The 12754-nt window shown below is 33.8% G+C and overlaps 1 protein-coding gene across 1 annotated transcript in view; it reads left to right on the top strand.

Moving 5' to 3' along the window:
* The first annotated feature begins 5562 nt into the window (after positions 1 to 5562).
* Positions 5563 to 12754, top strand: part of LOC106478125 (BTB/POZ domain-containing protein kctd15-like) — a 41950-nt gene continuing 34758 nt past the window's right edge. The window contains exon 1 of the mRNA XM_013938637.2: positions 5563 to 5818. Coding sequence (XP_013794091.2) covers positions 5682 to 5818 — 137 coding nt within the window. The 5' untranslated portion in view covers positions 5563 to 5681. The remainder of the gene's footprint in view (positions 5819 to 12754) is intronic.

Raw genomic sequence — 12754 nt, 5'->3', positions numbered from 1 at the left:
CCACTGGGGGGCGTCAGCTGTGTGCCCTCGTGGTTAGCGATATTTTTGGTTGTAATCACATTAATATCTCACGAAATTCGGCCAGTTTAGGAGGTTTAAGTTATTACAAAACTTTACTATGCAAAACAATCTATATAACAAAAACGAATAGTGAGAAACATTAAAATTTTAAAAGTAGGTATGTTATACATTTTAATCAGAAATGTAAATGAAAGTAACATTAAAGACATAATATAGTATAATTATCAAATAAAAGCCAGTGGTTTGCTTCATCCACTATCGTTCATCTGATATTGCTTAAAAAACTAGGCATCAGTAAACTTAAAACTTAATATAGTTCCCCCTGATAAAGTTTTGTGACCAATGAAAGAGCCCCCTCCACACACACACACACACACCCAGTTTCTCAGTAAATCTGTTGACTTATAACGCTAAAGATAGAGTTTCGATACCCGTGGTGCGCACAACATTGATAGCCTATTGTGCAACTTTGTGCTTAACATCAAAAAACAAACCAATGAAAGCCGACAGTGTAACTTTAGAGTAGCTTAACATCTACTACTTCCACATGTTACTTTTCAGCTATATATATATTCGGTTAGCAGAGAAACACAGCTAGTAAAGTAAAATATAATAATAAATAAAAAATATGTTTAGGAAGATAAAAAATTAAATGAATAACAGAATCATGTGCCAAATAATAGGAATATTGGTACTCTAATTAAAACATGATTAAAGTAAAGGTAATAAAAAGAAAAAATAATCTACTAAACGTATTATAAGATGTGTGTAACGCAATTAATTCGAATTTAAATAATCCGCGTATTTTATAATACATGGAGTGAGCAGTCAGAAAGGTTAAACTTTAAATAGTAGACGAAAATTATAGACAGTAAGATTCCAGAAAAATTAGAAAAGGAAGTAGCAATAATGGTAAATATAACAATTAAAGTTTTTAATTTTTAATATTTTGTTTACATATTTGTATTATCAAGATTATTTTGAATTAATAGCTGTAGAGATAATTAACAAAGAATAGCTTAGGACTCTACGCTATTCATGGATTTTTGCTTTCATTCACCGAAGTTAAACATTTTAGTAAGGATTGTTTGTTTGTTTTTGAAGCTACACAATGGGCTATCTGTGCTCTGCCCACCATGGATATCGAAACCCGGATTCTAACGTTGTAAGTCCGCAAACATACCGCTGTGCTACTGGGGGGCTTTTAGTAAGGAAAAGAAATACTCACAATTAACTAAAGTAATTATCAGAAAATAATGGTGAAATATTATACGATGTAAGGAATTGTTGTTTATACAGCTTGCATTAAATATAATAGCTTAAACTAACGGCAGTTAAAACTAATGCTGATCGCCACACTACAATGCTTCATACCTTAAACATTTTTTTAAAAAAAGAATTTAAAATGTAGACGTGAAAGTTTTGAAAAGGTCGTGATACTCTGTAAATTTATTAGCCCATAATCGGTAGGAAAAAGGTTGTAGAATTTGCCACAAAAATGAATAAACCTGCAATAGTCGAATACTAGTTTGTGAAAAATGAGAATGAGTTTAGGAATTGTGTCCACGAAATCTTCTAATCGTGAACAAATTCTATTGTATCTAATAAGGTGAGAGTAGTAAACATAAATTATTTCGAATATTTGTATTGGGTTATGGAAAGTTTATACTTTCAGAATTACAAATGCCTGTTTTATTGCTAACTTTAAACTGAAATACTTCCTCAACGATGTTGATCACTAAATCCAGGTAATTTGCTTTACCTTTAGTATTTCTGAGATTTAGTATTTCCCAGAGTCAGCTCTTGTGCTTGGCAGTATCAAGAAAACCCTTGATGATTATTAAACGAATATAACCATAATCACTTTGAGATATAGTTCGTATAGGTTTAGATTAAATTTCCTTAATTACTTTGAGATATAGTCTGTATAGGTTTAGATTTAATTTCCTTAATTATTTTGAGATATAGTATGTATAGGTTTAGATATAATTTCCTTAATTACTTTGAGATATAGTCTGTATAGGTTTATTTTTAATTTCCTTAATTACTTTGAGATATAGTCTGTATAGGGTTAGACTTCATTTCCTTAATTACTTTGAGATATAGTATGTATAGGTTTAGATTTAATTTCCTTAATTATTTTGAGATATGGTATGTATAGGTTTAGATTTAATTTCCTTAATTATTTTGTGATATAGTCTGTATAGGTTTAGATTTAATTTCCTTAATTACTTCGAGATATGGAACTCAAATTTTGACTGTCAATTATTTCGAGCTACAGTATATTTATGTTCATAAGTATCAGGTTATTTTAAGAGGATAGGTATAATTAAGTTTATTACTTTAGATTTAATTCCTTTAAAATTAAGTCAAGTACATGATTCAATACAATGCCTTCTATATGATCAGGTTTCTATGGGTAATACACTTAACCCTTTGCTTAACATAGAGGCCTACTTGATACTTCACTATTTTTATTCCCAGAAATCATATGGACCTACTTTGTAATATGAGGATTTTTCACACTGATTTCAATGATTGTTTTTTCAACTGTTGTTAGATAAAAATTTTATAAAAAATATAAGAAATTTTGAATAATTGTCTTATTAAATATTGCTTCATTGTTAGTGTCAGCTCAACAGTCCGTGTCAAAGCCGGGAATTCAAGGGCAAGTATTTTGTTAATTATTGACTTAAATTACAAGTTAGCAAAATATATTTAAGATTCGTAACGCTTCAATATGTTCACCGTAAATAACATGGAAGATGATAAAAAATGGTTCAGCTGCTCCCTGTGAACATTGTTACGCGTATCTTGTGAAAATATCAGGATAATTCTCATTGATTCTTCACTTTGACACATGCAACAGGTTCCATCTACGTAGACAAAGTTATCGATTAATTTTTTACATTTCGTGCACAATTTGAAATGCAACTTCGTGACAGATTCGATAGCCAAGACTGTCCAAAAGTAAGTCATCAATTGTTCAACTACTTAAAACCTTTTAAGAGTATATTAGAAATCTTTCCTGTATCTTGTAAGCTTTCATCTGTTTGTTTTTCATGTTCATACACACTCACAGCGTGAGGTCCCAATTTTCAGCCTAAAGTTTTACAGTACCTTATATTACAGTTGCACTCCCACTTTTACATATTTGACTTATATAGGAATTGTAAATTATTTTATTAATTTTCTGGGGTCATGCTCCCAGACCCCATCCTAAACTGAGCTGCTTTTGGCAGCACGGGAGCTGCTATTAGCAGCTCCTTATACTTTCAATCTCACATTGTAAAATATGCATGTCTAGCCAAGCACCCCACTTGAAACTCCTTCCTACACCATTGAGTTAATTACTTTCACTGCGGATAGACTTTGCGTAATATTTACATTGAACGATAACATTACCTCGCTAGTGATGTTTATCAACTCAATTCCCACCCATTTCCTCCCTCCTGTTACGTATTACACTTTCGAATGACCTAAAACTGAGTTAAATTGTACTTTGGATTTAGTAGTTAAATAAATGCTGATATATAGTCAGTTTATGATATTTCCCAACAAGATTGATACCCACCGTTTTCGTTGTTAACACAAATACGTTTTAGTATACACACAACAGTACAATTTACAATAACAATTATTATAAATAGTTATTACAGACAAATATATATATATATACAATATACAAAATTTTATAAACTTACAAACAATATAAAGTCTTCTTTCTGGTCTGAAACTTCCTGGATATCTTATCGAGGGTTAACGATGAGCTAGTTAATTTCGAGTTGACGTAGGTATAATTCACTTCATAGGGAACTAGCTAGTTCTGTGAGCCTCGCTGATCACACGCCGATCACAGGTCGAGCTTGAGTTTTTTATCCGCTGAAGGTATATAATATCTTTTGTAAAAGTACTAATGCCCGATGTAAATCCACTGAAGTTTAATGGTATATGATGTTCTAAATTTATAAATGATCCTGGTCAAATATCTGAAGTGTCCCAATTAATAAGCATTAATCACAATTATAGCTTCCGAGGTTTATAGTATACCAACTATACCACACCAATAATGTATAACGTTTTTTTGGCGCGTCGCGTTGGTTATATTTATAGGCGTGTGTAGAGTTTCTCGAAATTTCAGTTTTAGGTAACAATATTGACGCTAACACTAGCGTTTACGTACACACATATTGTTGATTCTTCCACTCGAGAATCTTCTACAATACAGATTTAACAGTATAAGTTATGTACACTTGTAAATATAAATTAATTTAAACAAACATTGATATTAAAATAAGTATATAATAATAAATCCGTCACACTCCATACATGTCGTCATGTATAACACAGTCCCAAATAACAATTAGTTTGGTTAGCAACTATAGTCTTTTAGACTTGGTCGATCAAGTAATTGTTAAACGAATCAACCATCTGTTGAAATGCCATACTTCTGTTTGCACATAAAAACCAGTTAAATTGGACAACATTTTCTTTTTATTACATTAGATTTTAAAAGACAAGAATGAATGCACAAAAGAAGTTTAAGAAAAAATTTTCGTAAAAAAATTACTCTTATCTCAATTTCTTGGATCGATAAATTTGCAAAAAAAAAAGGTACTAAGTAAACAATTTCATAAACTTATATTTTCCTGTGAAATTTATACTAGTGGTTAGGTTTTTCTCGAATTTTCCTACGAGCTGCAGTGTGTTATATCGACAGTTTAAGGCCTAAGGGTATGCAGCTGTTTTCATTTCATCAGCTTCTCTGGTAATGAGATGCAACTGGGAAAAAGAAATTTTGAAAGGAAAAATTTTGCTGGAGGTCGTAGCTTTGTGTGAATTCACAATCCTCTGTGCTTAGCGCCCTCAAGGCTCTTGAATCGAATGTGCATGTGTATGTACGTTTGTCTCGTCTGTAGTGTCACCAGGAGCGGATAGAGCGAGTACCGCCTTGCCTTGGGCGCCCTCTGCCTTAACAGAGAAACTGGGCTTAATTTAGCTAGTATTTAACCTCAAGCGCATCAATATAGTTTGTTAGGATGTAAAAAAAAAAATCCTATGTAGGCGTTGTGCATGAATTTACAAATACGCAATTTTAGGGAAATACGCATGTGTTGACTGGAATAAATCGGTAGCGTCGGCTGTTGTGGTGGATAGGATGTAAAAGAGTAAAAGTCGATGGGATCAGAAATTGATATGGGTACACTTGTAGTTGTGAATATTAAAATAAAAGCCAATTTATAAAAGGGGTATCAAGAGAAGATTTAGGCGAATACCTTTTATGAGCACGCGGTGATCCAGGTGCGATATTGAGTGCGTGCGGCTGTGGGCTCGCAGGACCGCTTGCCGCGCACCCATCGATCCCGGTCCAGTAGCCCTAGGCTGTCTTAACCAACTGCCGACTTCAAGAGGGCTCGGCCTTGGTTTTCTGCAGGACCGCCGCTGGTGCTTGCCGTCGTCAACAAAGAGGGAAGAAAAAAAAATAGAGCTTAAATAGCTGGCGGCCAACCAGCCTGTCAGCTCTGCCCTCCATGACGCAGACCGCCTCTGGTTATGATTAACCCTAGCAGACTGCAAGGATTCCACGAGTAAGGAGAGCTGTATCGGACTCGGTCTTGTCAGTGTTGCCTAGTTCTTCGATAGTGCGCCGACAACCATTCATGGCAGCCCGCGGTGCAGAAACGCGCCCACTAACCGCCAAGGTTTCTCCGGCCCCGCCGAGACCGAGTTTGAGTCCTTCCGCCGCAGCAGTCCTCGAATCTGCTGCTGCTTATGCTGATAGACTAACGTTAGCTCGGTAAGATTTTGAACGAAGTTATTACACGATGTATGAATAAGATAATTTTCTATCTTGCGTTTGATGCAATGAGAGAAGTTGCCAAACTTGTTAAACCAACTTAATAGCGTCTAATATATATAACTTATTCAAAAGAGATGTTAAATCTCAAAGTTTTTATGTACTATTTCAATTTTATCAACTTAAATATTTTTAATCGCGAAGGCTATAAAAAAAAAAGTTAATTGTCGGTATGTGTTAAAATAACTGTATTCCATTCGTATTATGCGTGTCTACGAGACATAAAATTTACATAAAAAGTCTTACATATACCTTAGAATTGTCGAATCAGTTGTGGACCTATTCCATGCAACCAAGCTGCTAACAAAATCCCCTCATGGTCACTAGTCTACCATTGTTATTAAAACTTATTCATTTTAATCAAACGAAACTAAATTTAGACAAAAGACCACCCATAAGTTCTTGTGGGATCTCGTACAGTCTTATACGGGTTAAATTTTCTTTATAAATTAATTAAACTTGTTTTTAACAACCTAAGCCAGACAAATGAGGAACAATCTAGGTAAGTCTTCCTGTTTTGTTTTCAGGCGAATTCCCTTAACATTTTATTTTTAGATAAGAAAAGGATAGTAACAGATCATCTATTACCGATATCTTTAAAATTATCGATCTTCTGTTAGATATTGGTTGTTATATTTTAAGTTAATGTTAGAATAATTCATAATTTATATTTCGTAATATGTAAACTCAGTTATACATACAGGAAAACCTATTTATTTTAAAATGCAGATAACTGCCCATTTTGTGATAAATGGGACTTTTCCCCACCCCCACCCCCTTGTATTAAATCTTTTAAAAATGGAAATAATCGCAAATGAAATAAGCTACATTTTTTGTATTTATTAAATTCTTCAGATCGCACAAAAATGCTGCTTGAAATTTTTGCACACGAAATATATTGTGGTAACTACTGTTATACATTTCGTTTACACATTTGTACGTGTACGTTTTCGTGTTAAGATATATGTTATTATTATTACATTTTTATCAGTTGTAACAAGTATATTTTTGCAGTATGATTTTATTAGCAATTCATCTATTACTGAAGATAGTTAACTGCTCCCGTTGATGGTTGCTTACTGTAATATCGCAAAACACTTGCCTGAAATGCCATATGCTTGTGCGTTAAACTATTTAATCAAAAAATATAAAATATTATAGCTTAGTTTAGCATATGGTCATGAAGATATAGGTTACTTTTAGAAGAATATTCAAATGCTGGTAATTTTGCATAAAAAGCCATTGAAGTGATTCTTGATTTAAAAGTTTTATATGTAAAGAGAGGCTTAACAAATATATATATTATTATTTTTTCATTAAAACATATAAACAGGATCTGTTGATTCAGGACTTTCCTTTTCGTGGGAACTGTGAAATCTAAACTTATGAGTGCTGAAAGCAGAATAGATTCTACTATTAAAAAGGCATCCAGTTAACAACAGGGGGAACTCTTTCTTTGACGAATTGGCCAGTTGGCTAGGGTGCTTGACTCGCAATCTGAGGGTCCTTGGTTCGAATCCCCGTCGTCCCATCAAATATCCTCGCCCTTCCAGCCGTGGGGGCTGTTAAAATCTTACGGTGAATCCCATTTTTTTCTTGATAAAAAGAGTAGCCCAAGAGTTGGCGGTGAGTGGTGATGACTAGCTGCCTTACCTCTAGTATTTCACTGCTAAATTAGGGACGGCTAGCGCAGATAGCTCTCGTGTAGCTTTGCACGAAATTTAAAACAAACAAACAAACAAGCTTTGCCGAATTGTACACTCTTGAAATATTTCCTAATGAGCTAGTGACATATGTGCAGTAATTTTGTTGAGTACGTTTTATGTAATTTAAGTGATGATTGTAAGGTCCATAGAACACTTTATTTGTGTATTTGTCTTTTCCATTGATTTCCTCAGTTCATGCAAACACCTTTGGTTGCTTGACGCTGTTATGAACCCGTCATTGCATAGGTTTGAACACTTTATAAAATACTTTCTAATAAAAAAAATTCGGAAGACTAAAAAATATCCAAATCAATACCGGATATTTATATGAAAACATTCGTTTCCTGTTGGGGATTAATCATGTATGCTATTGACTGACTCATTTTGTTACAGTATTTAACTGCCATGTTTGTTAATAATGCTCAAAGCATAACTTCTACAGGGACGTTCTTTAGACTGTCATATTTCATTCTTTTCATGTACACGAGTTACGACGTTTAAAGTGTGTGTATATTCGGTTATGAAACTTACTTTTTTGACATGCTTAATTCCGTTTCACATTCAAGAACAAATAATCCGTATCGTATATCTAATATATCATTGAACGAGTTTAGTTTAGTAATGATCTAATTTTTTAAAAAGTGGTGATTTTATTTATTATTATACATTTAAACAAAATAATGTTTCATATTCACACCTTTGACAATGTAATACGAAAATGTATAATATGCAGTTATTATTTGGAAGTAACCAAAATTGTGACCATTTGTATACAGGTCTTTCATTCTATATGTGTGTCTATCAATAACCATTGAACTGTTTCTTAAAGTAGCCCAATGGGGATCCTGCGTTCTGAACGGGGTCTGTATATATTGTCCAAGGTAAATATAGATAATCTGTTTAAGCGTGATGCGAACCAGGAAATTCATTAAGATTTAGAATAGCTGTATAAATCATACTGCATGTACTTGTTTTTGTTGCTAATTTGTGGTTATTCAGTATAGGAAAAATGGTTTTAGTTACGAAAGTTTATGGTGATTCAAAACAATTATTCCAAGAGCCAGATACATTTTAACTGCACAAAACAACTAAGCTATTAAAATAATTAGAATTTGTAATATTATAGTTACGACAATGCAAAACCCATCTACCTCTCAGTTCACAGCTTTTCAGTTAAGGGATCTAATGATCAGTCATATGATTTGACATGCAAATGACTGGTCATTCAGTACCTTTATATAGAAGTCTAACGAAATCTTGGCTCATTTGTTCGTTTTAAGCACTCCAAGCTATTTGAGAACCATCGCTACATCTCAAAGAAGACGTTTGGATGTTTCATTCACATGGACAACCAAATTTGTTATGAGTGTCTTATTAAAGTGTCATTAGCGAAATGTTGAACCACTTCCACTCAAACCGTAGAATTATTCGTACACCTAGACAAAGCAAACCGTCATCCAATGCACAAGAAGATGGGCGCTAACTGTTTGTCCGGGCTGGTCGTAGGATACCTGTTCAAAGACTAAATATATTTCACAAGGTCAGCCTATATGTCAGATACCAATGAGAAGAATTTTTGGCTCAGCAAATTACAAAAAAGATGACATGCAATGTTGCCAAGACCACTTTCCATTGGACCAACAACGTGGAATTATGTATAATTTATTGTGCAATTGCGTTTCAATTCACTCTGAAGCTAGATAAAGGTATAAACTGGAGCAATTGGCCTAACTTTAACGTTATTAATGTTAATACTCGCTTATACCATTTAAAACTTATCCTCACATTTCTTGAAGAAAAAGGAATTGACGAAACATAATGGTTTTAATGCTCACCAGATTAAACCGAGCAGGAGTGGAATGCTTTTGAGGAGGAGAGTCACATGCGGTCAAGTGATGTTAGACACTAAGATTCCCTTGAAAAAGATATTTAAGAGGAGTGGTCGAGAACACCTCGGACCTTACCAATACTGATTCCAAGCATGGAACATGGCGTGAGCCTGCTCTCGTAGTTCGTAGTGACCATAATCTATATATTGAAGTGAAATGTCATGAACTGTTAAGATGTCAAACCGTCTCTACCACACATTAACTTATGAGCAGGTTGGATGACAGTAACTTGCATTTATTATATGACGGATCACCAGATGTATCACTTGACTAAAAATGAACTGAGTGGAGTAATTGCCTATATTTTGGAACAGTGATATTTTAGTCACCAATGTTGTTGTTTAATGAGCCTATATTTTCAAGGATATGAAAGTTTAAGGCTCAAGAAAAGTCATTAAATGAAAGTAGTAACATTCCAAATTTTGGTAGCATCTAGTAAAATATTTTGGGCAGTATCAAGCTACTCCCGCGTGGTCAGTTTTATGATGTAATTGGAGATTTACGAGAAATAATTGATGCAGTATGGTTTTATGAGATTCCAAACGTTTTTGAAGAAATAAAGAAACAAAGATTGGGTGCGGTTCAGATTCGTGAGTCAGCTTGCGCAGCGGATGTCGTAAGTCTCAGTTTCACGTCATTGGTTATTAAAGATGAAAGCTGGTAAGATTCTTGAATCATACCAAGAGTCTTGTGTTTGGACGTGCCGATTTTCTAAAGTTCTTATAACTACAAATGTTTTAGGGGCGGCACATCGTTCTGTTTAGTTGTGAAAATTTCCAAGATTTTATTTTTCTTGGGCTTATTCAAGATGAATTATATGTTACATGATCTCATATTATCTGTATCAGTGGGGATTATATTATTTTGTGCGTTGTGAATCGGATTTTTCACCCTTTAACCGTGAACACGTATGAAGGGTTTTAGGAGCAGGCAGACCGTGAGAAAGAAGCTGTTGATATATGGGTCATGATACGCGAAGGGTAAGGTAAGTCTCGTGACAGATTCAAAATATGATGCTGTTTAAACCCTTCCATCTTCCTTCGTTAAACATACTGTAATGAATCTGAATGAGGCACAGCATGACTAGTTGGTAATTTACCTTAGAACAGCATGTTCGCAGCTCCAAACTAGACCTTGTTACATTACCGTCAATTAGCGTTACTTACCTTAGGCCTGAGGACTCTTCTTTATAAATGCCGCTATTGTTACTGGTTTTATATATGTTATAGTAGGCCTAACGAGAAGTAATGAGGATTGTTACGTGGTAGTTCTGTTAAACCGTTTTAACCAACTTTCAATGTCAAGTTCTTAGAAGTAGTAAAGTGTGATAAAATAGCGTTGGAAAATAAAAGTTATTTGATACAAATAAATTTACATTTGGTTCTATAACACTAACTAGCATACTATAATTAAGAAAAGTGTTGAAGACGCCTCCTACATAAAATAAGTCTTTTTTTTTTCCTATTAGGAGCAAAAGATGTTCAGTAAATGCCCAGTTCACCAAAATTTACATTAAAAACATTTGTACTCTTACAATGAACTAATTCAGCGAAACAAGTGATTAGTGTGCCACACTATAAATTTGCAAATCCAATGTTCGCGTCCTCTCATCGCATAAAAAAAATCCCATGCAATGGATAACGTTGGTAGTTAATCACCTATTCATTTCGACAAGATTAATCCAAGAACTTCTGATGGGTGCTGTTGACTAGCGACATTCCCTTTAGTCTATCAAATCAAAATTATGGACGGCAACAGCAGGAAACTCTTGGGTAGCTTTGCGAGAATATTCGAAAACAACCTAAATTCAATGTTTTTTAACGTTATATTATCTTCCTATGTATAGTTTTTCCATAGTGTAGAAAAGGAACAAATTACAGTGAGAAAAGCAATTGCAGTATTTTTATATCTGCAGGCTTCGTGAGTAAATTAAACGTTAATTAATCGATTTCTGTTTCTGAGAAGCTGGTCTTTGATAAAATTTATAGAACGAACTTTTCTTCATTGATAAACTGGTAGTAGTAGTATACTACATCTGTCTTTAAACATCGAAGAAATGGAGTGAATAAGAGGTTAAAAAGGCAAACGGATAAGAAAACAAGATGGAAACTCAAAGTAGAGGAAGAATTGAAAACTCACGGCTCTGGGAAAGTAAATATCGATAGAAAGTAATAAAAGACACAATGGAACAGTTGGGAGAAGGATACAGCGTTAACACGAGTTTACAGTAAGGATTAATGACGAAAAATGACATAAGACCGTCTAATTTTAGGGAGTAGGGAACAGAAAGGTTTTTTACAAGAATTAGAAAGTCCAACTGAGTCAAATGTTTGTATTGATAAGAATAGTGAAGCAGTTAGATAAAGTATCATTGAATGGAAATGAATATAGCTTCTTGAAAATAAAGCAAAATCTCAATTTGTAGTTTGTATTTCTTGAGAGCTGTTGATTAATTAGCAGACAACTTCAGGCACGTGACAACAAACAGCAACAAAAATTAGAGATGGGTGTTAGTGCAGCAGAAATTAAACTATTGGTTTGGATGTCGAGTTAAATCGGGGCACCAGTAGTGATGCAAATTAGGAAAAGATGATTTTGGTATTATTGGCGCTAATAGAACTAGCACTAATAATAAGACAAATTGGCAAAAAATTGTATTTCTGGAAAATCATAAACATTCTTTTTTTTCGGAGAGACTGTGCCATTTTTTTTCTTCTTTGAACCAGTGCTACAATTACCGGAATTGTTATTATCATGACAGTTTTTCCCTGGTTTCGAGCATGTTGAGTTTTCTTGCTTCAGTGACTTTGTGGGGCAAGCTGATCAGGAATATGACGTTTACCTTTCTTCCTGGGGGAATTGTCGGTAAAGGATAATTGCTAGATTCCAAGTTAACGGAGAAATTTGTCTTGCAGACTAAATACAGAACATGATAGTTAGAATAAGTTTCGTAAACAGGTTTTGATGACTACAAAATAATGTCACCAATGTTGTTAAGTTTACCAGAATTTCGATCTCGTTACACATGAGTACATTTTAAAATAAGAAGAATTAAACAAGTGCTCGGCAGTAAAAAGATCTTGAATATGTAATACAAAACACAAATAGCTTTTAAAAATTCACAAATGAATAACTTATAGAAAATAAATAACGGGTAGTGGACTCTCAGTGTGGTGGCAACCAAATGTTAAACAAAAAAACGTGAAAATATCGTTACACAAACCAAAAAATATTACCAATATGAATATTATTTGTTTCGTAGTAAAAAAAAAAAAAAAAAA

This window comes from Limulus polyphemus, unplaced genomic scaffold (assembly GCF_000517525.1).
Source record: "Limulus polyphemus unplaced genomic scaffold, Limulus_polyphemus-2.1.2 Scaffold182, whole genome shotgun sequence".
In the NCBI taxonomy this organism is placed as follows: Eukaryota; Metazoa; Arthropoda; class Merostomata; order Xiphosura; family Limulidae; genus Limulus; species Limulus polyphemus.
The sequence above is the reverse complement of the archived record's forward strand: the minus strand, read 5'-3'. Positions and strand labels throughout refer to the sequence as shown.